Source organism: Antennarius striatus, chromosome 21, assembly GCF_040054535.1.
Source record: "Antennarius striatus isolate MH-2024 chromosome 21, ASM4005453v1, whole genome shotgun sequence".
In the NCBI taxonomy this organism is placed as follows: domain Eukaryota; kingdom Metazoa; phylum Chordata; class Actinopteri; order Lophiiformes; family Antennariidae; genus Antennarius; species Antennarius striatus.
This window is the reverse complement of record NC_090796.1, coordinates 3,998,473-4,022,355: the sequence shown is the minus strand read 5'-3', so window position 1 is coordinate 4,022,355 and position 23,883 is coordinate 3,998,473. Positions and strand designations below refer to the sequence as shown.

At 41.8% G+C, this 23,883-nt stretch overlaps 3 protein-coding genes across 5 annotated transcripts; 2 read left to right on the top strand and 1 right to left on the bottom strand.

The window, feature by feature from the left end:
- Positions 1-120: 120 nt before the first annotated feature.
- Positions 121-3,626, top strand: mrpl38 (mitochondrial ribosomal protein L38). Of its 2 annotated transcripts, none has more exons than XM_068305228.1 (9): positions 121-213; positions 806-994; positions 1,115-1,237; positions 1,330-1,532; positions 1,765-1,837; positions 1,984-2,029; positions 2,110-2,268; positions 3,153-3,289; positions 3,433-3,626. In XM_068305228.1, exons 1-9 carry the CDS (start codon positions 129-131, stop codon positions 3,567-3,569), a joined length of 1,152 nt encoding a protein of 383 aa, XP_068161329.1. In that variant the 5' UTR covers positions 121-128; the 3' UTR covers positions 3,570-3,626. The 2 variants fall into 2 exon arrangements, with proteins under 2 accessions (XP_068161329.1, XP_068161330.1); XM_068305229.1 differs by having other exon boundaries at positions 3,413-3,626.
- A 2,776-nt stretch (positions 3,627-6,402) lies between these two features.
- On the top strand, positions 6,403-11,171 carry LOC137588267 (autotransporter adhesin BpaC-like). Its single transcript, XM_068305225.1, has 4 exons — positions 6,403-7,303; positions 7,498-7,563; positions 7,634-7,711; positions 9,262-11,171. Exons 1-4 carry the CDS (start codon positions 7,258-7,260, stop codon positions 10,776-10,778), a joined length of 1,707 nt encoding a protein of 568 aa, XP_068161326.1. The 5' UTR covers positions 6,403-7,257; the 3' UTR covers positions 10,779-11,171.
- Positions 11,172-12,243: 1,072 nt separating this feature from the next.
- Positions 12,244-20,549, bottom strand: fdxr (ferredoxin reductase). 2 transcript variants are annotated; one of them, XM_068305226.1, is made up of 12 exons: positions 19,854-20,549; positions 19,567-19,664; positions 19,284-19,379; positions 16,937-17,059; positions 16,698-16,811; positions 16,259-16,360; positions 15,536-15,643; positions 14,923-15,007; positions 13,767-13,966; positions 13,498-13,669; positions 13,252-13,425; positions 12,244-12,913 (listed from the first exon to the last, which is right to left on the bottom strand). In XM_068305226.1, the coding sequence occupies exons 1-12, from the start codon at positions 19,933-19,935 to the stop codon at positions 12,783-12,785; spliced, it is 1,485 nt and encodes a 494-aa protein (XP_068161327.1). In that variant the 5' UTR covers positions 19,936-20,549; the 3' UTR covers positions 12,244-12,782. The 2 variants fall into 2 exon arrangements, with proteins under 2 accessions (XP_068161327.1, XP_068161328.1); XM_068305227.1 differs by lacking the exon at positions 19,567-19,664 and having other exon boundaries at positions 19,854-20,542.
- Between the last annotated feature and the right edge of the window lie 3,334 nt (positions 20,550-23,883).

Sequence of the window (23,883 nt, the reverse complement as noted above, 5' to 3'; positions counted from 1 at the left end):
TTAGACATTTTACCATTATGTTACTACAAGCTTCGAAAGCAAAGCAAAAAACTAACCCCAAAACGCTGTTTTGTTCGTTACGGCCACCGTACTTAAAAAAACAAAAAACAGGAAGTAATTATTCCAACATGGCGCTGCAATGGGTTACTGTCCCTGCATTTAGAGCAGTGACAGATTTAGGGGTCAGTAATGTAAGAAGATTTGCCACAACAGGTATATTATAGATTTCGTGTTATTATACTGGGTTTTTCTTTATTTTTTTCCCCCACAATTGCATGTACGTTTCCCGGGTGCATCACGTAGAAAACGTTCCTCGATGCTCGCTATGCCTGTAGTCTTCATACTTGGTGGGAAAATGTGGCATTGATCGTGGCAATGCACTTCTGTGCATGTAAAATTCTCATGAATTAACACATGAAAATTCGTATGAGTGAAGTTTGAGATGCCTAGAGTGTGTCCTCTTGTTAGCCTAGCCTGTTGACCATTGCTGACTACGTGAAGTAGTCAGCAATGGTCATAAAGCTTTGCTACTTTTGGCAATGCAATGGAATTGAATTGAGTGTCTGCCGTTTTATTTGTGTATGTATTTAATTAGTAGTAATAATACAAGGATCATTGGCGGGGTATATAATACATGAAGAAAAAGCTTAATACACATTTCTTCAAAAATTTTTTAAAATGGAACGCAAATTGATAAATAAAGAATCAATTCATAAATTAGAAGTAAATAAAGTTAAAATTGGCAGATTCACATTTTTTAGTGTAATACAACTTAATAACCTTCAAAGTTGTTTCCATATTCCAGCGTTCCTGTGCAGACGAGCTCCTCCTTTGGGTCCGATGCCAAATGAGGACATTGACGTTGAGAACCTGGAATCGTTAACAAAGTACCGCAGTTACACTCGCTACTTGAGAAAAGCTGAGGAGGCAAGGAACAAACCTGTGTGGTGGAAAACCTATAGGTACCATGTGGAAAAAGCTGATCCTGAGCATGGTGAGACATTAATGATGACACTACGTTCGATAGTAGATCTCTGGAAGTGTTAGAAATTATCAGTCATGAGTTTAGTTTTGTTGTTGCAGGTGTGAAGTGATTTTTATTTTGTTGTTGCAGGTGCAAAGCTAGTGGACATTGGACTACCGTGCTGTCAAATCCGTGAAGTGAGGGAGAGGAAGAAGAAGATTCAGGAAAACAAGAAGAATGCTGAGCTGGAGAAGGCTTATCGTCTGCGCAGTTGTACGTTTGTACGCTCACCACAAAAGGAAAAAGTCAGCTTCTTATTGAGGGTTGAATAAATTCAGTATTCTTTCTTCTCTTTGTCCAATCAGTTAAAATACAAGTGGATCAAGTGCAGAAAGCCTGGGGGAAGACCAGTGCTCCGTATCATATCAAGAGACTGGCTGAGCACTATGGAGTCTTCAAAGATCTCTTCCCCATGGCCTATTTTCTCCCGCAAGTTACCCTCCACATTCGCTACAGCCAAGACAAGACCAGTCAAGTGTATTGTGGGAAACAGCTGACACCAACTGAAGTATGTGGGAGGAATGGAAAGTTTGTAATGTCCTATAGAGTCTCCAATAGATATTCAGGGGGGATCAAGGCTGCCAAAAAGTGAAACCATCTTCCTTTGTTTTCTCAGTCTTTCCCTTCTTGCACTGCAGGCCTCTATTGAATTTTATTTAATCCCTGTTTCGCTCTTTTGCTTTGTATCCATCTCTATATATCTGTTCTGACTGTATTGTTTGTTCTGCTCTTGTCTGTAGACAGCGTCTGCCCCGCAGATCAGCTTTGATGCAGAGGAGGGTTCCCTCTGGACTCTTCTGCTCACCTGTCCAGGTAGGTTTTCACAGGAAACACAGGGTCCTTAGACTGGGATGGCTTGCAGCTCTCAGTACCGACTGGGTTTTAGGAATGAGTCAGCAGATAACAGATGGATTCTTTAAATTCACAAACGTCTTAAATATATTAATAATCATTTTCAGATGAGCATCTTCAGGATACCGAGGCAGAATATGTTCACTGGCTGGTGTGAGTACTTCACATGTTTACGAAGTTGCTTTTAGAGGGAGGTTTATTAGCACAAATAAAACCTGCATATGTTTCTTTAGAGGGAACGTACCAGGGGGAGCAGTGCATGCTGGGGAGGAACTCTGCTACTACCTGCCGCCCTTCCCTGCCAAAGGAACAGGCTTCCACCGCTACATATTTGTTCTCTTCAAACAGGAGTGTCTCATTGATTTCAAGGAGGATATCAGGCAGTCGCCATGGTGAGTAGTGCAGCATACAGATGGGAACAGGATGATTGTTGGTTTGTAGTATGAAATATAAGTAAGTCAATTCCTTTTGTTGTGACATGCAAATATAAAACCTTTTGGAAAGATCAGCAAATCAAATGCTCCACCACAGGCAATGACAGATTTGAACTGATGAAAGGTTGAATGTTATTTTAAAAGTAAATGTGCTCGTTCACATTTTTATGAAGTTAATGATACCTGTTTGCTGAATATGACGCAAAAAGCCAGTTGTCTGTTTGCTTAGATTAGCGTAAAGGCTGAAAGCAGAAGGAAGTGGTGAACATGATTCTGATCAAGAGTAGAATGCAAACAAATAAGATATAACATAGTTGTTTATTTACACCCTACTGTGATGACATTGTGCCAGTATGTCAACAATCTGGATGCTCACAAACAACGGCCTTAGTGGTTTGTGGGATTGGATCCATCTTCTTTTATGTGTTCGCTCAACATTTTACCATTATGTTACTACAAGCTTTGAAAGCAAATGCAAATGCACCGTATCTGGTTTTAACCCAGATATCTGATCTGTCTTGATACATTCTTAAATCAAAGTATAAAAATTGTCTTAATGGGCTGTAAGTAAGGGTGGGTGGATTTTAATTCCCTTTGGATAGAGTTCCTGTTTAACCAGCTAACTGTTTCCAGCCTCAACTGTATGATGACTAGATAGAGATCATCTTGTCGTATCATCTAATGAAGCAGACTGTCAAGCTGTTACTTTGATAGCTTTTCAAGTTCAGATTTTCTTCTCCTCTTAAGATGTTAGTATGTCTGCGAGAATCCAACGAAGATATAAAAACAAGTTAAAACACCCCAGTACATTAAATTTAAACGCATTGTCTCTGCTCCTCTAGCCACTCTTTGGTGGACCGTACATTCAAGACAGTGGATTTCTACAGAAAGCACCAGGACCAAATGACACCTGCAGGCCTGGCCTTGTTCCAGTGCCAGTGGGATGAATCTGTCACCAACACCTTTCACAACACACTCAGTGAGTTACACTAATGCTCAAAGACACACACACAGTAAATATTTTCGATGGCTGACTTTAATAAAAGAACATGACTTGCTTAATAAAGTCTGGGTGACTGTTTCTTGTTAATGAATCGTTAAGTCTGTCCATTGTCTCTGCAGACATGAGGGAGCCGGTGTTTGAGTTCATCCGTCCACCGGTGTATCACCCCCCACAGGTCAAATACCCTCATGGACAGCCCCTGCGCTACATGGACAGATACAGGGATGGAAAGAAGTTCACCTATGGAATATATTGATAATGGACCATTCACTGACATATTTATGTGACATAATAAAGCATTTTTCAACTGTGATGTTTGAGTCTTTTTGATGTCAGTTTACAATTGTATAATAATAAAGAAATTATGACTTTTTTTATCTAAAAGGTCAAAAGATGATAATAATTAAGTTCACAAAAGTGTTTTTGTCATTGTTCTCGGTGACCATATTCGCTCGGATGCTGAGTGGCAGCACTGATCTTGAGCGTCCTGTATTTACATGAACACCAATATGGTGATCAGCTTTCATAAGAACTGCACTAAACACAGTACATATAATGCAAATTATTTTAAAAACCAGTGCATGTGAGTCTACAGACAAGAATGTGATCTGGTCAATGATAGATATACTTTATCCCAAACTGGGAAATTTAGGAAGACACTGGTAGGGCTAATCCACTTTGAACTCATGAATGTTCGTTTTCTAATCAGGAGAATTTGATACTCAACATAATGTCAGGCAACGGTAGGTTGCCAACCTACTGTTGCCCGACATCTATTGGAGTATATGCACCAATAGATGTACTAATCATGCAATATACTGTATATACTGTATATTGCATATTATGACAATAAAATAGATTGCAAACCCCCTCAAGTATTTTTGCACAACAGGTGGAAATTGTGAAGAGATTTTTAAAAATCTGTTTCCATCTCACATCCAAAATTGAATTTTCTCTTCCGTCACATAACCATCTCGAATGTTCAGCAGAACTGTTGTCCTTTGAGAACATGACAGACTAGGCAGAGTGACAGAGAAACACAGTACTGTAACTACACACCTAGTAATTTAGCCGCAAGAGGGCACAAGCCAGTGTCTTATTGTGCCTGTCCCAAGCCTGGATAAATACAGAGGGTTGTGTCAGGAAGGGCACCCGACGTAAAACTTTTGCCAAATTAAACATGCTAATCAAATCTATAACTCCCATACCGGATCGGTCAAGGCCCGGTTTAATGACCGCCATTGGTGCTGTTCACCTACAGGGTGCCGGTGGAAATTGGACTACTGTTGGAGAAGAGAAGGAAAGAGTGTTTGTAGGAAGAGAGAGAAGAGGAACATCAAGAGTATAGGACTGAGAGTAGGGATGTTGAATGTTGGAACTATGACAGGAAAAGGTAGAGAGTTGGTTGACATGATGCAGAGGAGAAAGGTAGACATACTGTGTGTCCAAGAGACCAGGTGGAAAGGTAGCAAGGTTAGAAATTTAGGAGCAAGGTTCAAGTTGTTCTATCATGGTGTAGATAGGAAGAGAAATGGAGTAGGAGTTATCTTGAAGGTGAAGTTTGTTAGGAATGTCCTGGAGGTAAAAAGAGTGTCAGAGTAATGAAGCTAGAAATCCAAGGTGTGATGTTCAATGTTGTTAGTGGGTATGCTCGACAGACGATGGTTAATTTTGCAAAAAGGATGGAAATGGCTATAGTGAATACTTTCTTCTACCTCCCTTGCATGCCCGCAGGCCCCCTTGTGTATGTGTGTGTATGCTACATGGGCCTGTATTCACTAATATACACTGCCAGGCCAAAAATAAGGGGCACACTCTAATATTTCGTAGGACTACCTGTAGCTTTGACTGCGGTGCGCATTTGCCGCGGCATTGTTTTGACAACCTCGTACAACGTCACAGCATTTATTTCTGTCCAGAATTGCATTAATTTTTGGCCGAGGTCTTGTATTGACGATAAGAGTCAAACCACTATGCAAGGTCTTCTCCAGCACATCCCATAGACTTTGAATAGGGTTAAGCTCAGGACTGTGGGGGCCAATTGATGTGTCAAAAGGATTCCTCATGCTCCCAGGACCACTCTTTTACAATTAGAGCCCAATAAATTTTGGCATTGTTGTCCTGGAATATGATCGTGCCATCCGGGAGAAAAAAATCCATTTATGGAATTGTCTGGTCATTCAGTACATTCAGATAGTCAACTGACTTAAGCTTTTCGCTGAATAATATTGCTGAGCCTATACTTGACCAACCGAAGCAACCCCTGATCATAACACTGCAATTTGCTTATTGAAACCCAAACGATGACTTTATTTTAGGCTGGGCAGTGTTTATGTATGCATGCGTTTGAATCATTAGCTAGAGTGTGCATTCTTAATTTCCCTCCGGGGATCAAAACAGTATATTAAATTAAAATTAAACTAAAAATAGAAAACTTGTACAGACAGTGTAATCTGAAGGAGATCAGTGACTGCAAAGTAGTGGTAGGTGAGAGTGTAGCTTAACAGCATAGGATGGTGGTGTGTAGAATGACTCTGGTGGTGAGGAAGATGAAGAGGGCAAAGGCAGAGCAGAGAATGAAATGGTGGAAGCTGAAAAAGGAAGAGTGTTGCATGACTTTTAGGAAGGAGTTAAGACAGGCTCTGGGTGGTCAGGAGGTGCTTCCAGATGATTGTACAACTACAGCTAATGTAATCAGGGAGACAGGTAGGAGAGTACTTGGTGTGTCATCTGGAAGTAAAGTAGATAATGAGACTTGGTGGTGGAATGAGGAGGTACAGGAGTGTATACAGAGAAAGAGGTTAGCTAAGAAGAAGTGGGACACTGAGAGGACTGAGGAGAATAGACAGGAGTACAGGGAGATGCAGCGTAAGGTGACAGTAGAGGTAGCAAAGGACAAACGGTTAGCTGCAGTAAGACAGAGTACATGTGTGTGAATGAGAGGGACCCAAGTGGAAGAGTGAGGTTACAGGGAGAAGAGATCAAGAAGGTGGGGGACTTTAAGTCCTAGGGGTCAACAGTCCAGAGCAATGGAGAGTGTGGAAAAGAGGTGAAGAAACGTATACAGGCAGGATGGAACGGGTGGAGGAAAGTGTCAGGTGTGATGTGTGATAGAAGAGTTTCAGCTAAAATTAAAGGAAAGGTGTACAAAACTGTGTTGAGACCAGCGATGTTGTTTGGTCTAGAGACAGTGTCACTGAGGAAAAGACAGAAGACAGAGCTGGAGGTAGCAGAGATGAAGATGCTGAGGTTACTGTATCTTTGGGAGTGACCAGGATGGATAGGATCAGGAATGAGTACATCAGAGCACATGTTAGAGGTTTTGGAGATAAAGTCAGAGAGGCCAGAATGAGATGGTTTGGACATGTCTAGAGGAGAGATAGTGAATATATTGGTAGAAGGATGCTGTTTTTTAACTGCCAGGCAGGAGGCCTAGAGGAAGACCAAAGAGGAGGTTTATGGATGTAATGAAAGAGAAGATGAAGGTAGTTGGTGTGAGAGAAGAGAATGCAGAGGACAGGGTTAGATGGAGGCAACCGATTCGCTGTGGCGACCCCTGAAGGGAAAAGCCGAAAGGAAAAGAAGAAGACAGCACTACATACGAAGTCTGTAAAACTTCCATTGACACCGATCAACAAGGTTAGGTATTTCCTGCAATACAGTTTCGAACCACTAGATGTCACCTAAGTCTGTGAATTTACCCCCGATTCTTGTTAAAACTTTTAATGCATTTTGAGATTAAATTGAAGTTCTTTTCACAAACACAATGAAACAAATAAAACATATCTCGTGTTTTCTATATAACGTTGTCAGACATCATTGTCAGAGGAAGGATTTAGTCTCTTTCTCCTCTGCGGACGGAGACAATTAGCGTTGATCGGTACCAGCTGTACTTCTATAGTCCGGTGCGAGTCTGGGTCCGGTTCTCCTCTGAAGCGGATGTCATGGGAGCTGTTCGGACTTTGCTCATCTGTGTGCTGCTCTGCACAGGTTTTCACATTTCTTCAGTCTGAAACAATGATTCATTTGTGGTGAACAAAAACAAAAAAGCAACAGTACAGCTAAATAGCTTTGAAGTTATCTCTGAATACTGAAGTTCAGTATACAAATAGTGAAATAAACAGCTGTTACAAGTGAGAAGTATGCATTCCACAAATGTTCACCAGTGTGTCCATTGCTCATAGGTTCTTGCTGGCCGGGTGGTGAAATTCATCAGCATGCAGAAAGAGCTGATGAAGACACAAGCACAGGTACGTCATCTGTATCCGGATCTTTCTACTGCTGCTCTGTGACGTCATCACATTTTATTTTACATTACAGAAGTGTCACCCACTGAAGACTCCATGAAGAGGGCCATCGTATTCCTCCGGTCAATATTTGAACGAGATGCTAAAGAAGGTGAGTTCTTACAGAAAAATTAATCATCTTGTTTATGAGCCTTGTGACTTTATCAGGTGATTAACGCTGCTGGAATACTAACTAAGGATATGTAACTAGAACATTGACAAGTAAGTTCCATCACCAGCTGCTTTACTACTGTGATGTGTTTCACTACTTTGTTTGCTACTGTCTGCTTTTATTTTACAGTTACTTGTAATCAGCTGCCTGGTGAAGGTAGAGGTAGTTATAGTCCCCCTTCTGGTTATTACATCTCTGCCTCTGCTGAATGAATTTTATTCTCAGATGGAGATACTAAGTCAAGCTTTAATCCAATGAGGTGTTCCACCACACTTACGTGAATGATGCCTTACCTGGTAATCATTCAAGTTTTATTACTCCATTTTATTTCCATTAAGTTTCTCACTTAACTCGACCAATAGTTAACATCCAAAAGCAAAAAATCCGGATCGAAATCTAACTGGCTAACATTGGTTTCTACTTATACCTGAGCAGCAATTATCCCCAGGAGACCCAATACATTTGTCCATTATGGGAGGACAACACCGTCAATAATTTAAAGAGTCATGAACTAACATTCAGGTTGTGTCAGTTTTCTTACAGATAGTCTATAGTCTACATTGCTGGCTCTAACTTTCAACCTGACCTGAATTGTCTTCAGTCTCGATATTGGTGAACTTGTTTCCTGCTCAGAAGTTCACAGAGATGTGGATAAAAGTAGGACAAAACGCTGCAGATAACAGCAATAGGAAAGAAGAAAAGACCAGATGAAGTCTAACATCAGAGCAAACTGTTAGTCTAGATTTGTTGAGTTATTTTGACATGACGTGAAATCTGAATCCATGGGGTGTTAATGTTATGTTTTACGGACCTTAAGCGTTAGGCTAATAGATACGTTTAGGCTATAAGCTCTTGTCATGTTGGTGTGTTTGGCCCTTATCCAGGGTCATGAAGCTTGGACATCATCACCTTCATCTTCCACATCGTGGCCGGTGCAGAAAATTAAATGTTTCACATATTGTTTAAGGTTGTATTAAATATGAATGTTCAGCTGTTCGGAATTTAGGCTCATAGGGCTTACCACTAACCCGAAAAAGAGTTAGGCCTGTTGGGTCCTTATTTTATTATGATAAAAACACACACATCCTTCTGGTTTTTTTTTTTTTACAAGTCTCACCTGGTTATAGTAGTGGTCTGTGTTGTATACTTGGGCTGTTACTAAATGTTAGATTTAGTAGTCATAAAAGATACTCCATTTCAGCATTGCCACATATTGTATACCCCTTACTTTCCAATCCAAGTTGTGCCACCAAAATCTCATCTACCTTTGACATCATGGATGTAATAAGGTCTCAATATTTGTTCTTTTGTGATTAAAATTAAATGAACTGATTAAAAATATGACAAGTTTTAAGGGATTTTCATGCATTGAAAATTACAAAAACTTTTTTTGGTTTAAATTATTACGTATGGGGCCTTCTGTTCCCTCATCAATGTGTCAGTCTAAAGAACATCACTGTTTGTTTTTAATTTTTCAATCGTCTCTTCAGTGCAATTGGAAAATGATGAAGTGGAAGCTGAGGCCTCAGTCGGTTACCTGAAACTAATACAACATCGCCATAACATAGCAGAAGTGTTCCAACCTTGGAAAACGTACGATGACAGCCAGACTGGTGAAAATCTGAGCCATACAGATGACTCTGTAGCTAGCATCAGCAGGACAGGTGGCAGTGATGGCCATATTGTCAGCAGCAACCTGACTGCTAATGGCATCGAATATACCGCCAATGGCAACGGGGGAGCCAGCAGGAACAGGACAGATGAAAACAATGACCTCCTGGCCAGCAGTGACAGAACCAGGATGACAGCCAGCAAAATGACGAACAGCAGCAGCCACATGGTCAGCGGCAATGTGACGGATATCAGCAACGGCATGGTCAACCATACAGTCGGAGGCAATGGAACAGATGAGATGGATGGCCACTTTGGACACATGATCAGCAGTGATGGTAGTGTGGTCAGCGGCAACAGGACAGACCGTAGTGGATTCAATGGGACTGCTACTGGCAACAGGACAATCGTGGTTGGAACAGATGAAATCGATGACATGGTCAGTCATTACTTCAATGTAACTGTCGATACCAGTGGGACAGATGACAACAATGACCATTTGGATGGCCATGTGGTCAGCAGTACCTGGACAAACGGTGTTGGTGATGACCTCAATATGACTGATGCTGTCAATGTGACAGACAACAACAACAACAGCCCTTTGTTTGGCCACAACAACCTCGCGGTCAGCAACAGTGAGACTTCCAGTGGCAAATGGACAGACAGCAGTAATGAGATAGTCAGTGGGGACTTCAATGGGACTACTGGTGCCATTGGAGATGGCCATATTGTCAGCAGCAACTGGACAGACAATGATGGAATGGTCGGTTACTTAAATCTGACTGCTGGTGTCAACGGGACAAAAAACAGCAACAGCCAGTTGTTTGGCCACAAAAAACTCATGGTTAGCAACAATGGGCCTGTCAGTGGCAACTGGACAGACAACAGCAATGAGATGATTGGTTTTTACCTCAATGGGACAAATGACAACAATGACCATTTGGATGGCCATATGGTCAGCAGCAACTGGACAGACAGTGATGATGCGGTTGGTGATTATTTCAATCTGACTGAAGGTGTCAATGGGACAGTGGGCAAAGATGGGCACATGACCATAGGGACAGGCCACAATGTCAGACACAAAGGGACTGTTAGCAGAAATGCAATAGAAAACAGTGAAGGTCACATGGCCAGCAGCGGCATTAATAAGACAGCCTGCAGTGTTCTCCACAGGGTCAGCAGTGATGGCAATAGAACAGATGGTAATATGGTCCACACAGCCAGTGGTAATGGGACTACACGGGGTGACAGCACAGATGGCAACGATACTCATATGTTCAACAGCAGTGGGACTTCCATCAGCAACTGGACAGACAGTAATGGCTTCAACATCAGCAACAATGGCTACTTGGCCAACAGTAGCAGTCACACAGTGGAAGAAAAAAGGGACCACTAACAGTGATGGGTACCTGACCAGTAGTAATGGTGCTGCGGTCAGAAGTAATGGGATAGCTGTTTATAAAGCTACAGAGGGTCCAACTGAAATTGGTACAGCTGCTATGAATGAAGCTACATCCAGTGTTGCTTTGCCAGAGCTGACCAGGAACTCCACTGAATCTCCAACAGTCACACTGACAGCCAATTAAAATGGAGCGAATGGGTTGAGAAACTATAGGCAGTATACTCAGCTTTCAAGATGTTTTTGTGTGCTGGTTTTAGCTTAAAAGCCTTATACTCCTTTTTTTATTTGATTTTGCAGATTACACCTACCAACAAGTTTTTCTTTAAATTACATTTATTAGACTTGAATGTGCTGTAATTCAAACCAGAATTCAAACCATTCTGTGTGTAAACCAAAAGCTTATTTGCATCAGTTCCATTAAAACTTGCTGCTGCCAGTACATTTCCCACAAGAGAAATAACCTAACACTGGACTCCCATCTTGAAAGTCTCTTTAAAAAATTTAATTATCAAAATATCCTTTGCAATAGGTTTGTGCAGAATGGTTTCTAAAGTTATTGCATGTTCCACATAAGATATTTTGCAAATTGATTGACATATCTTTTTTTTGCTCAGGGCTTTCTGATAGTGTAGTTACAAGTGGATTACATGTTTGAAGGGAAGTGTACAGCTCCTCAACTACATGATATAAATTGGTGAGTGGCTAGGAAAATATTTCATAACCTGTACAGTAGGTTTCAAGGACGTGTTAATTTCATTGGTTTAAAGCAACATGTAAGAACCATTTCATAAGTTGGATGTTTTATCACATTTAAAAAGGGACAGAAATCTTCTGACACATCAGTTCTCTAAGACTCAAATTAGTTTCCAACAATTAAAAAACCAATAGTATTCCGTGACAGGATTAAATGTACTACTCAAAAGTAGCGCAGAGAAATTTGTATGACTTTTGAAACTTGAAAATTTCAGCAACATAATGTCCACACCATTAACTCCTTCCTTTTGTTAAGCAAAAGGTGCAATGAATCATTTTTAAAAATGCATAAGAACTGCCTCTTTTTACTGACTAGGACTGCTAACATCCTAGTCTACTCAGTACATCTGCTCGGACTAAAGGTTAATTTCCTTTATACTGTATTGTTAATTCTTTTGTTTGATAACTTAAATTACAATTGTACTAAAGGAAAAGGTTTAACCCCAATATAGTTTAAATAACATTTAAAACATTTACTGCTTTAATCATCAAATCCTTAACACTTTTTAACCTAATTATGGACGCAAAGCTTCATATGCTGGCTGTAGATGAGTGGCATCTGTTCTTAATCTTTTTTCATCTGGTCTCACATGAAGGGATTTCAATATTTCACAGCAATATTCTAGGACAGAACACACCATATAGGACACCTGAGCTGACAAATCAAAAAAACATATTAAGAATGCAATAGAAAATATTAGCCTCTGACACACGTCACATTTTATTTCATATGAAATATGATTCAAAATGTACAAGACAAATGAAATGACGCAATAAAATAAGCATCTTACAGTAAAATACAAGTACGAGAAGGTCCTAATGGTTAAAAAAAAAGACAAGTAATACTATGTGCAGGTTAAAGTCCACGTCAAGTATCCATTTCACTGGGGCAGTAGCGGGTTGGGAACCGAGAGGTCGCCGGTTGGTAGAAGTCCCAACCCAGATGAAAAAAATCACTGGACTGTAGAGACAGAGAGGCACCAGTCTACCTCCAGTCCACTGCCAATGTGCCCCTGAGCAAGCCACCAACAACTCACACTCTTGATACATTGCTGTGCTCTCTCTCGTGTGTGAGGATGCACACACACACACAGTGGTGTGAAAAAAATATAGTACAGTAGTCTCTGTCTATTGTTGTTCGTGCTTAAATGACAAAGATTTCTTTTCTTTCCCTCACTGTTGTCCAAATTGATTTTTCCACCACTTTTCTTTTACTTTGCAACACGTAGCTTTTTCTGTCTGGAGTCATTTTCGAGCCACTTGCAGCATTTCTTCTACAGTCAGTAGTTTCTCTCTGGGTTTTCCAGGGACTTCACCCCTACTCTTCTCCACACTGTCAATCTTCTCCCAATCTGAGAAAAGCACTGGTTTCACCCCTAGAAACAAACAGAAAACACAGCTAAAGAACATTTCTTTTGTAACAGACACCTTAGGACAAATCAGTAACACGTGTGCCGTGTACAGTGTTTTATATTTATATGACAGACAAGGTGCAATGATGGGACTACGACTCTTTTTAATCTGTTGATGCGTTGCTTCATATCTTGGTACATTAGTGCCCCCTTCTGTGATGTACAGAGAAGCATTAAACCACTGCTAAACAAAACACAGCAACACAAACACATGGCTTTTTCAGAGTGGCGGGTATAGTTAGGTATAACCTAGACACTGTACAACAGCAGCAGATGGAACGAGCACTGTTAGAACAGAGTACCTCTCTTTTCTAGAAGTCTGCTGAGGCCTTGTGAACCGGCTTTGGCTGTAGAAACATCCAGTGTCCCTGAATCGATGTCCTCCATCACGGACCGCGCCGTATCAAAGCTATTATTCATAGTGGTGGCTATCACCCCAGTGGGGCCTGTTTTGAGCCAGCCACTGCAATACAGACCTGGAAATACACATGGGTTCACTAGAATAATTCAGCTTTAAGCAGTGCTGCTCTTGAGTATCTGCTGATTACCCGCTGCTTGGTGAACACGGCCCATGCTGTTTGGGACAATGGCTTTACAGGAGTCGAATGGCACAGTCAGATCGATGGGGAGGCTCTTGTAGCCAATGCTGCTAATGACAAGGCCACAGGGGAGATCCTCCACTTCTCCAGTGAGGACCGCTCGGGCCCCCTCTCCTGAACCCTGGACACAAAGCTGATTTCAACAAGACCCTTGCAAAGAGCAGATGCATCTGGTTAAAGTCAGGATTTCCTCAATTTAACGATGAAAATCTTTTTACTTCCAGCCTGTTGACTGCCAGTCGGATGCCAGCTGTTCTGTTGTTTTCAGGGTTGGCCAGGATTTCGATGGGGCTCCGGAAGAATCTGAAGGACCAAGAGTGGGAGGCCTTGTTTCGTCTCTGCTGCTCCTCGTCTCCTGGGACCTCTAGGGCGACCTTTAACAGTAGCTCCGTCAGACGCTTCCTGGGCCGCGGTAGGCCTGACAGTATAGATACTTATTATCATCTGTCCACTTTGAGGTCACCATCAGCCTCTCTTAAACTATGTAATGGAGCTACAGGGGTTATTGATTGTGCTTCATTCTACAGTAGTTAAAGCTAACAAGATCCAACTGCCTTCAAATGTAATGGTATCTTCCAAAGTTACTGTTCTCAAAAATTTTCTCCATGTTTTCCAAAGATTGTCTCCAGTTATGTCAATATACAGTAAATTACAATAGAAAAACTGGTGGGGAGTGCAGGAACAATCAAGAGTGACCAATAGCTGTTTAAATGCATATACAGCTATCTAGATACTGTCGACACAAGAAAACAAATTTGTAATAACATTTTTGGCTCATTGTTTGACGAGTTTTACCAGTCCAGACTGAAAAAGCTCCCATGTCAACTTAGTCCTCATGTTTCAGCTTTTGAATGACTGACCTTAAAACATGTAAATGTTGGCTTTCTGTGCTGATGTAACACTGAGTGAATCTCACCCCTGTAGCCTTGTTTACATGATCTCTGACAACACACGTTTAGCAGCGCCGAGGACACGACTGGCAGAAAACACCAATTTCTATGATCATCCTTCACTTCTTGCTTATCAGGTTCAGCAGACATGAGATCAAGGTTCTCACAATCAGCCACGAACAGAGACAAGGCGACTGTCACAGCTATACCACCATCCATCACTTCTGTAGCAGAGATGTGATGGACTAAAGGTCACAAGGACGTTGACTGGTCAACATGTAACAGCAGCTGTATTCACTTAGTAGCAGCTTCCATTCATCTCATCCTATGTGGAAATACAGAACATGCGACAGAGGGAAGCTGAGAATAAAGAGCCAATCCCAATCCTTCAACAACAGACTAGACTCATGAGGCAGATAAACCAGACATCGCTTCCTTAAAAAGAGGAAATAGTAGAAATAACAGACATAATTTAAGTTTGTACCCTTTACTGCCTCTGAGACGCCCTCAAAATCAGCAGCCACCATCTCAGGTCTGGTGTTGGGCAGGTTCACCATTTCTCTCAGCTCCTGCACACCAGAGGAACACGAGAGGAACTGCTAGGAAAACTGATATAAATCTGGAGGAAGACGTCTCCCGCTGTGAACGGCTATGAAGAGTTCATGAAGTAATTCTGGTTTACGACACCTTATAATTTAAGGTTCATATCAACAGGTTGGCAATGGCTCAGCATTAGGGCAGGTCGTCCAATGTTCCCAAGATCGGCGGTTTCGATTCTCGCTCCCGCCCAGCCACCTCGGAGTGTGAGCTGACAGTGGGAGGTGTCAGCTCACCTCCCGAACACTGCCGAGGTGTCCTTGAGCAAGGTTCCGTCCCCCTTAAAAGTTGTTCACTTGGGGCGCCACTGCCCGCCACTCTACCTCCCATTACATACCTACAAGCCCCTTGTGTGCGTGTGCTACAGGGGGCTGTACACACTAATATGTCTGCATGCGTTTGATTAAGAATTAATGTGTGTGTTCTTAATTTTCTTTCAGGGATCAGACCAGTATACAAAATAAAAACCAAAACAGTTTTTATTCTCTCCTGTGACGCACCTTGATCGTACAAGCAACCTGCATGGGGCCTCTCCTGCCAACAATCAGCACCCTGCGGACCCGACTCTCTCCCAGAGCCTCCAGCGCCGGCTGGGTGATGTCAGTCTTCTGCAGGAAAAAGGTTAATCATAAAAGAAATATCAGATTCCCACCTGAGACTCTTGATATATATTTACCATGAGATTAAAACTGTTTCTTCACATCTGGTATTATCTCTGCTGATGATGGTGAAGTTGGACAAATAGGATTTTTTTCCCGGTCGGAACATGCATAGAGCTCCAGCTAGACTCAAAACAGAGCACTGATTCCAAAAACTGTTATTACCTTGTTGCCAACACAAAAACTGTGTTTGAGGTCTGAACATTTTTTTTTTGCTTTACAGATGCTTGAGGAAGTGAAGTCCACCAAAAAAACTGCTTCTGAATTCTGAAAAATCAGCTGAGTGTTCCAAACTTTTCATCTCCTCTAGTGATCAAGGTCTGGATTTTTTTTTTTTTTGCTGAGTCGCCATGGAGATGGCTTAAAACTAACTAATCAGCTCTTGAATGAATCAGCAATTTCAGATCCCTCACATCTCGACAGCTACTGTCTTTTCGGTGAAGAGCAATCCAAATTTATTCAACTGACTGTTTTCCTCTTACTATTCTTCTCATTGCTGTGTGAGTTTTACTATACACTACTCACTGAATTCGTGTTAAATATCAAAGGCTGTGGGTCTCCCACCTTTAAAATGTCAATGGGAGACAGCAGGATTCTTGCAACATCCAAGGCCACGTTCCCTTGACCCAGAATGACAGCGGTTTCACAACTCAGGTCTGGACTCAGCTGGTAGGAAACATAAGAAAAAATTACTCATACATGCTGCTTTCACTTCAAGACTATTTCGAAAACATGCTCAATCAGATGTTCAACACAATCAGTGATTGTCACAAACAGCAGTGATTCTTGAGTTGTGGCCAGATGGGTTCTGTTAGGTCCTGTAAAATATAGTCATTTTATCCTTGAGTTCAGGTGGATGCTTGTATCAAGACTGAAGAAAGCCCGTCAACGTGTTCTGGAGACAACATGGTAACAAGAAGGGAATCCAGCTGTAGATACAGCCAAAAGGGAGGCATAGAAACACATGACTGATCTTAAATGGAACAAGGAGTTCAAAGCAAACCTCTCGACACGTGGGCATCCCGTTATACCAGCCAACGAAGTCTTTGGCAGAGTGCACACCAGCCAAGTCTTCTCCCGGCACCCCCATCCTCCGGTTACCTTCCGCCCCATAACTCTACCAAACAAAGGCAAACAACAAATAATACATAAGGATGTGTATGTGTACGCATACACACACACACACACACACACACACACACACACACATTACTGTACAGGTAGGTGTGTTTTTGCTCTTACCAGCACCACTGCGTGGTAGGCCTGCTGCAGCTCCGACACACTGACGTCCTTACCCACATTGACGTTACCATAGAAGCTGCAGCGTGAATGTTTGGCCGTCTGTGTGAAAGCGTTGATGACGTTCTGATGACAGGAAATGATCAGTTATTTAAACAAGTATCCTGACAACAGTTTAAATCTGCTTTAGACATGATTAACCTCCAGGGCAGACAACAATCGGAAAGGTTTTTCAACATATACGGTGGATATAAAAAGTCTACACACCCCTGTTTAAATGCTAGGTTTTCGTAATGTAAAAAAACAAAATCAGGACAAATGATTTCACAACTTTTTCCAGCTTTAATGTGACCTTTAAGCCGTACAACGCAATTGAAAAACAAACCTTTAAGAAAAAACAAAATAAAAAACTTCAAATAATCTGGTTGCTTAAATATACACACCCTCAAATTAATACTTTGTTACAGCACCTGTGGCTTTTATTACAGCACTCAGTCTTTTTGGGTAGGAGTCTATCAGCGTGGCACATCTTGAGGTAGCAAAATTTGCTACCTCTTTTTTGCAAAACTGCTCCAAATCTTTCAGATTGTGAGGGCATCTCCTTTTCAGATCACCCCAGAGATGTTCGATGGGATTCAGGTCTGGACTCTGGCTGGGTCATTCCAAAACTTTAATCTTATTCTGGTGAAGCCATTCTTCTGTGGATTTGGATGTGTGCTTTCGGTCATTGTTGTGCTGAAACATGAAATTCCTCTTCATCTTCAGCTTTCTAACGCAGTCCTGGAGGTTTTGTGCCAACACTGACTGGTATTGGGAACTGTTCATAATTCCCTCCACTCTGACTAAGACCCCAGTTCCAGCAGAAGAAAAACAGCCCCAAAGCACGATGCTGCTACCACAATGCTTCAATGTAGGTATGGTGTTGTTTTGGTGATGTGCTGTGTTGTTTTTGTGCCAAACATACCTTTTGGAATTATGTCCAAAAAGTTCAACCTTGGTTTCATCAGACCATAACACATTTTCCCGCAAGTGTTTGGGAGACTGCAGATGTCTTTTTGCAAAAATCTAGCCGGGCTTGGACGTTTTTCTTTATTAGATAAGGTTTCCGTCTTGCCACCCTACCCCATAGCCCAGACATATGGAGAATATGGGAGATTGTTGTCTCATGCACTCCACAGCCAGTAAATACCAGATGTTTCTGCAACTCCTTCAGAGTAGCTGTCGGCCTCTTGGTAGCGTCTTATCATCCATGGATGGATGTACTGTTTGTGGTAATGTCACTACTGTGCCATACTTTCTCCACTTGATGATGGTCTTCACTTTGTTCCATGGTAAATTTAATTCTTTGGAAATTCTTTTGTAACCTTCCCCTGATTGATGTCTTTGAATAATATTATCCCTCTGGCACTTAAGAAGCTCTCTGTGGACCATGGTTTGTGCTGGAAGATGTGGCTACAAATATGTCACGAAAAACCTCGTACAACAGCTGAACTTAATTGAGGGTTGACCAGAGGAACCTTCATTGGTGACAGGTGAGTACTGACACCAGTTAAACATGAGTTTGAATGTTACTGGTACAATCTGAGCACAGCCACATCCACAGTTATGACAGGGTGTGCACACTTATGCAACCAAATAATCTCAGTTGTTTATTTTTACTTCCTACCTGAAAGATTTTGGTTTGTTTTTCAGTTGTGTTGTACAGGTTATAGGTCACAATAAAGTTAGAAAAAGTTGCAGAAATATACTATGTCTTGATGTAATTTTTTACATCATGAAAACCTGGCATTTGAACAGGGCTGTGTAGACTTTTTATATCCACTGTATATAGAGCCCCATCAGATGACAGAAAGACAACTCAACGTATTGGAATCATTGAAAATGTAATGAATTAGTAATTATAAGTTATCAGAAAGCAGACAACATATTCAGTCAGTGGTTAAAGGCTAGGGTTAGAGTTAGAATTAAATGATATCATTATATACTATCAATAGATGTCCTCATGTAGTTAATCAAGTTTCTCTAATTCCCTAACCTGATGAAGTAAACTGGGTTTGTTGTGGTCAGTTCTTTGGGAGATACCAGTTCAACGGTCACAAGAGTGCATGTAAGTACACTTTGACATGTAAACTTTAGTATAAGTAGGAAGTTTAAGTATTATATTTGGAACAAGGATGAGAACATACCTGTACATACTTATCTCAGCAGCCAGTTTTATTAGCTCTGTGTAAACCACGTTCAAGGTAATAAACACCCCCTATTCACACTTATATCTTATACTAAGAATACACAAATACAGTAATGTAAGACTGCTATCTGCTGGCTAAGACCTCTATTAAAGTTGAGTGACCTTAACTTCAGGATGATCAGGGGCCACCCCGAACCGGACCAGACCAAAGGGGACAGGTAAGCGCTCATAAATGTCCACCTGGACATCTTGACGGGCCTGGAGGATGAAACAAAAACAGATCTATGAATATATGATAACAAACACCACGACATTATCAGCTTAAAACTTAAATCAGTCATGTTAACAATATGAAATTACTGTATTTAATAACAAAACAACACGTAAGCCTTTATCCACATCATGCCTCACCAGTTCTTGTGTTCTTGGACTAATGATAGAGTACCTTGATCAAATACTGGGCCGTGTAGAACCCCGCAGGTCCGCTGCCAATAACACACACCTTCGGACTGCAGGAGGAATACGGTTTCCTTCCATTTCCACCTACACAACCAACACTCACCTTTGTTAGTGCTGACTAGAGTATATGCGGAATGACGTCACGTTGTTAAACTTTTAATCTATCTTGAAACTTTACCAAACAAAGTAATAATAACTGAGTTGATGCTTTACTGGTTTGGTGTGTTTCCTACTTACAGGAAACCAGTGAATGGCTAGGAGTCAGTTTCTCACCGTCATGAAGTCGACTGATCCATCTGCTTCTCCCTGAAGTCCACAAATTCAACCCAACAAATAGAACTTTATGGCCGTTCATGGTCTCCTCGGCTACTAACAAGCAGCCTGTCTTTAAACACAAAGTAACGGGGCCACTGCGTCGTTTTCCTGGGGTTTTCTAGCTAGCGTTACATCAGTGGCGCTACGTCCACTGAGTTCTGTCGGTAAGACTGAGGTGAACAACGTTTCAGCTCCAGGTTAGCTTCCACAGGCTAGGTGCCACAAGCTAGATAGCTGCTGCTAACAGTTAGCTATATCTGCGTTTCATTTAGCACGCAGATAATAGTTTTAGCATAGTTAATACATACTATTTCTAGCTTCAGAGACATTTTATAAGGCTGTACCTTGTGTTACACCCTAATCAGTCCGGAGCACACTAATGAATAAAAACATACGTTCCACAACAACATTTTCGGATACGCTTCAATTTTTACAAGAATAGTACTGTACACTTAGGGATAATTTAGAATAAAAAAGTCAAAAAAAATAATAGTTTGTTTTTAATGGCAGGAAATCAGTCCGATGTCTCACTTTAATCCCAGAAGTCTGAACTTTCACTTAAATCTCAGAAATAGGACTTTATTCTGTTCACACTTAATTCAGTCTGAGACTCGGACCACTTTTCATATTGCAGAGAAATATTTTAGCGTTTTAAATGTTGCTAAGGTGGAATCAGATGTGACTTGATAGCTCATTAGTGAATAAATGCTTTCTTAAATTTCTGTGTAAATTGTTTTATCACAAACTAGTCAAAAGCAACTGGTATTGTGCGGTTTAATTAGTTTGCATAAACTTGTCTCCTCAAACTGTAAAGGAAATTTAACATGAATGATGCAATAACTACAGAAATATTGTGGAAATACTATTTGAATATTGTCTGCTTCATCTGGGATCAGAATACGATAATTTTTTAAAATATCGTTACATTCTTAGGAAAAAATTAGGAAAGGTTTATGATAATATCAGTATTCAAATTTTATGATTTTCATCGTATTGTAATCATCAACATTTGAAGAAATAAAGTGTAAAAAATCCCCCAAGCCCTCTCTCTCTCTACCTTTACTTGGACGGAAAATCCCCAACCACTCCTACCTGCCTTCCCTAATGGATGGGCGGAGCCCAGAAGCTATATAGGACCCAGGCCACATGCAACCACTCCTTCCAGCCTTCTGGAAAATGTTTGAATTGAGTACATGACATGTGATTTGTAAAGTTACTTTAGTTGACGATGATTTAGTTTTCAGTGATGATTAATTTCTTGATTATTAAGTTTTGTAGTGTTTATATTTGAAGTTAAATGACCTTTTGATTATTAATGGTGTACATTAATTATGGAATTGGAGCTAATATTCTTTATCCTTTGTCTTTGACCATTCCTTTGTCAGACCAGAACCAGTTCAAACAACCTTAAAATAAAAGCTTAAAGTGGAACCTCCTGCATGTGCTTATCTGTCCTAACCGACACACCATTGCGTTGTATTGACTCCCTAAACCAGTTCAACCTAAAGCCTAAATAATCTTCATGGTCCTTCGAGCCGGATACAGATCAATTCAATGGATAAAGCACAACCACACAGACGACCAGTACGTCCTCACAAACCACCCAGTTACCTGGCAGATTATCAAACATCTCTACTATGTGGGCCTAGAGAAGCTAACCCTGCTACTTATCAATCTTCAAAGCCTCCTGCTAACCCTCAACATTCAGAGCCAAGCCCAACCTCAGGTACACAACCTGTTCCACCACACAAACTTTTCATCACAACAAAGGAGCAAGAATTAAAGGGGGAAACGGCAACCACGGATATGGATGTTATGAAAGGAGAAATAGAACAACTAAAAGGTCTCATCCTGAACCTGGGAAAGACTGTGCAGGCTCTTGGGGAGAGAGTCCAAAGGCAGTTTCATTCTGCTTCATCCAACTCTTCTCATTCCTCAGTCCATGACTACCCTGATCACTCCCCAGAACCCTGCATACAGCAAAATCCTCTCCCAATTGTAAAGGAATTGCAGGACAAGCTATGTGAGCATAACATTCCCCTGTGTAATCGTGATGTAAAGCATGCTTCTCCACCTACTCCCAGTCGTGTATGCTACCTTCCACCCCCACCTGACCCACAAGGGCCTCCGCCACAGGATGCAAGGCCCAGGTCAGCTCAAGCCACACAGACCTCTGGAAATTCCAGCAGAGAACAACTATATCTTGAAGCTTCAAGTGAGCTGCAGCAGCCACATTCTGTGGCCTTGTCCAGAACTTATCATACGGGGCCACCTCAGCACTTTCTTCAGCATCTCCCTCCGTCACGAGGGAATACACCATCCACTTCTCATGTTCTGATACCTGCTTCACATTTTTCCCAAGCTTTCTCAAACCAGGCTATGTCTCTCAATGGACAGAGAACACCATCTTCTGTGCAGCACCCCATTCAACTAGAGCCTCTACTTGGACCAGCTCCAACTCCAGCCCATAATGCAGCACCAAGTCCAGTTCAGATTCCAGCCCATAATGCAGCTCCAATTCTGGCTCCTAATCCAGCTAAATTACCAGCTTTAGCACCTCAGCTAGTAGTTCCTCCACCTGCAACAGCCCTCGTACCCTCAGCAACTGAATATGCTCATGCTTCTTATGTGCAGATTCCTTATGTACACCCCCAAACTGCTGGGAATCCTCCCACACACCCTTACAGACAGCCTAATGCGCCTTCGCATAACCACCAGTCAACTTCAGTTTCTGCACATCGACCTCCTTCCTCAGAGCTTCAGACTACATTGACTGGTCATTATTTGTGCCCTCCAACTGATCTTCCTTCTCGGAATGTACAGAATGTAGACACCATTAACCCGTCTCATTCAGTTCTTCAGTACCAACCACAGCAACTGTCAAGGACTAACAGAGTCTCTCATATTGCAGTCCCCTCCTTTCCATACTTTACCAGAGATGATCCCAGACAGTTTACCCTGTTAAAGATGGCTCTTACCAATCTTCTGCCTCATGAGGAAAGCGAGCAGTTCAAATACCATGTATTATTGGATCACTTGAAGCTCGACATAGCCCGTCACCTTGCTCTGGCCTACGCACACCATCCTCTTCCTTATTCCAGAGCTATGTCAGCCCTACAGCAGAGGTATGGCCAGCCACAGCAGCTGGTACTGAAAGAAATCACAATGATTCAGAACCTCCCCTCTGTTCTTCATGGCGATTCCAGAAGCTTTAGTGAATTTGCTATTCGAGTCCGAGCTCTTGTGGGCATGCTGCAGTCCCTGGAAAATGGTGAAGGGGATGCCGAATTGGCCTGTGCATCTCATGTACAGCAACTTCTAGGAAAGCTTCCTTCTGAACATGTTGCTAACTTTGCCAGATTCACCCGTGCTGCAAAGCCAGGAATTCCTTACAACCTGGTTGACTTTTCTATCTGGCTGGAAGAGGAAGCTGAGTGCCAAGCCATAGCCACTCAAACCCATGACACTAGAAAAGGGCACCCCGAAGAACGCAAACCTGTAAGGTCAAACTATTCAAAATCCAGCAATCCAGTGGCTACTGTACTTCATGGAACTAGCCATTCCAAAAACCCAACTCAGTAACCTATAACTGAATCTGCCATTCGTCGTGGGCAGACCTGTCCTTTCTGTGATGTTCCTGACCACCACCTAAGTGTTTGTCCAGATTTCCGTCAGTTATCAAAGGATGCTGTCAAAAGGTGGATCCAAGAGAAAGGGCGTTGCTGGAGATGTGCACGCAACCATAAGGCCTCAAATTGTGACCTCAGGAAGCTTTGCCCAAAATGCAAGGGTAAACACCTCGGCGTCCTCCATGAAGTGAATCAACCAAGGGGAGATCCTAGTACTTCTTGCCTCATACGGTCCAGCTCCAGCTCACGAGTCCTTCTGAAAGTAGTCAGAGTTTTGCTGAGTTACAGGGGAAGACAACTTGAAACCTATGCTATATTAGATGATGGTTCTGAGCGGACTATGCTACTAGCAACTGCAG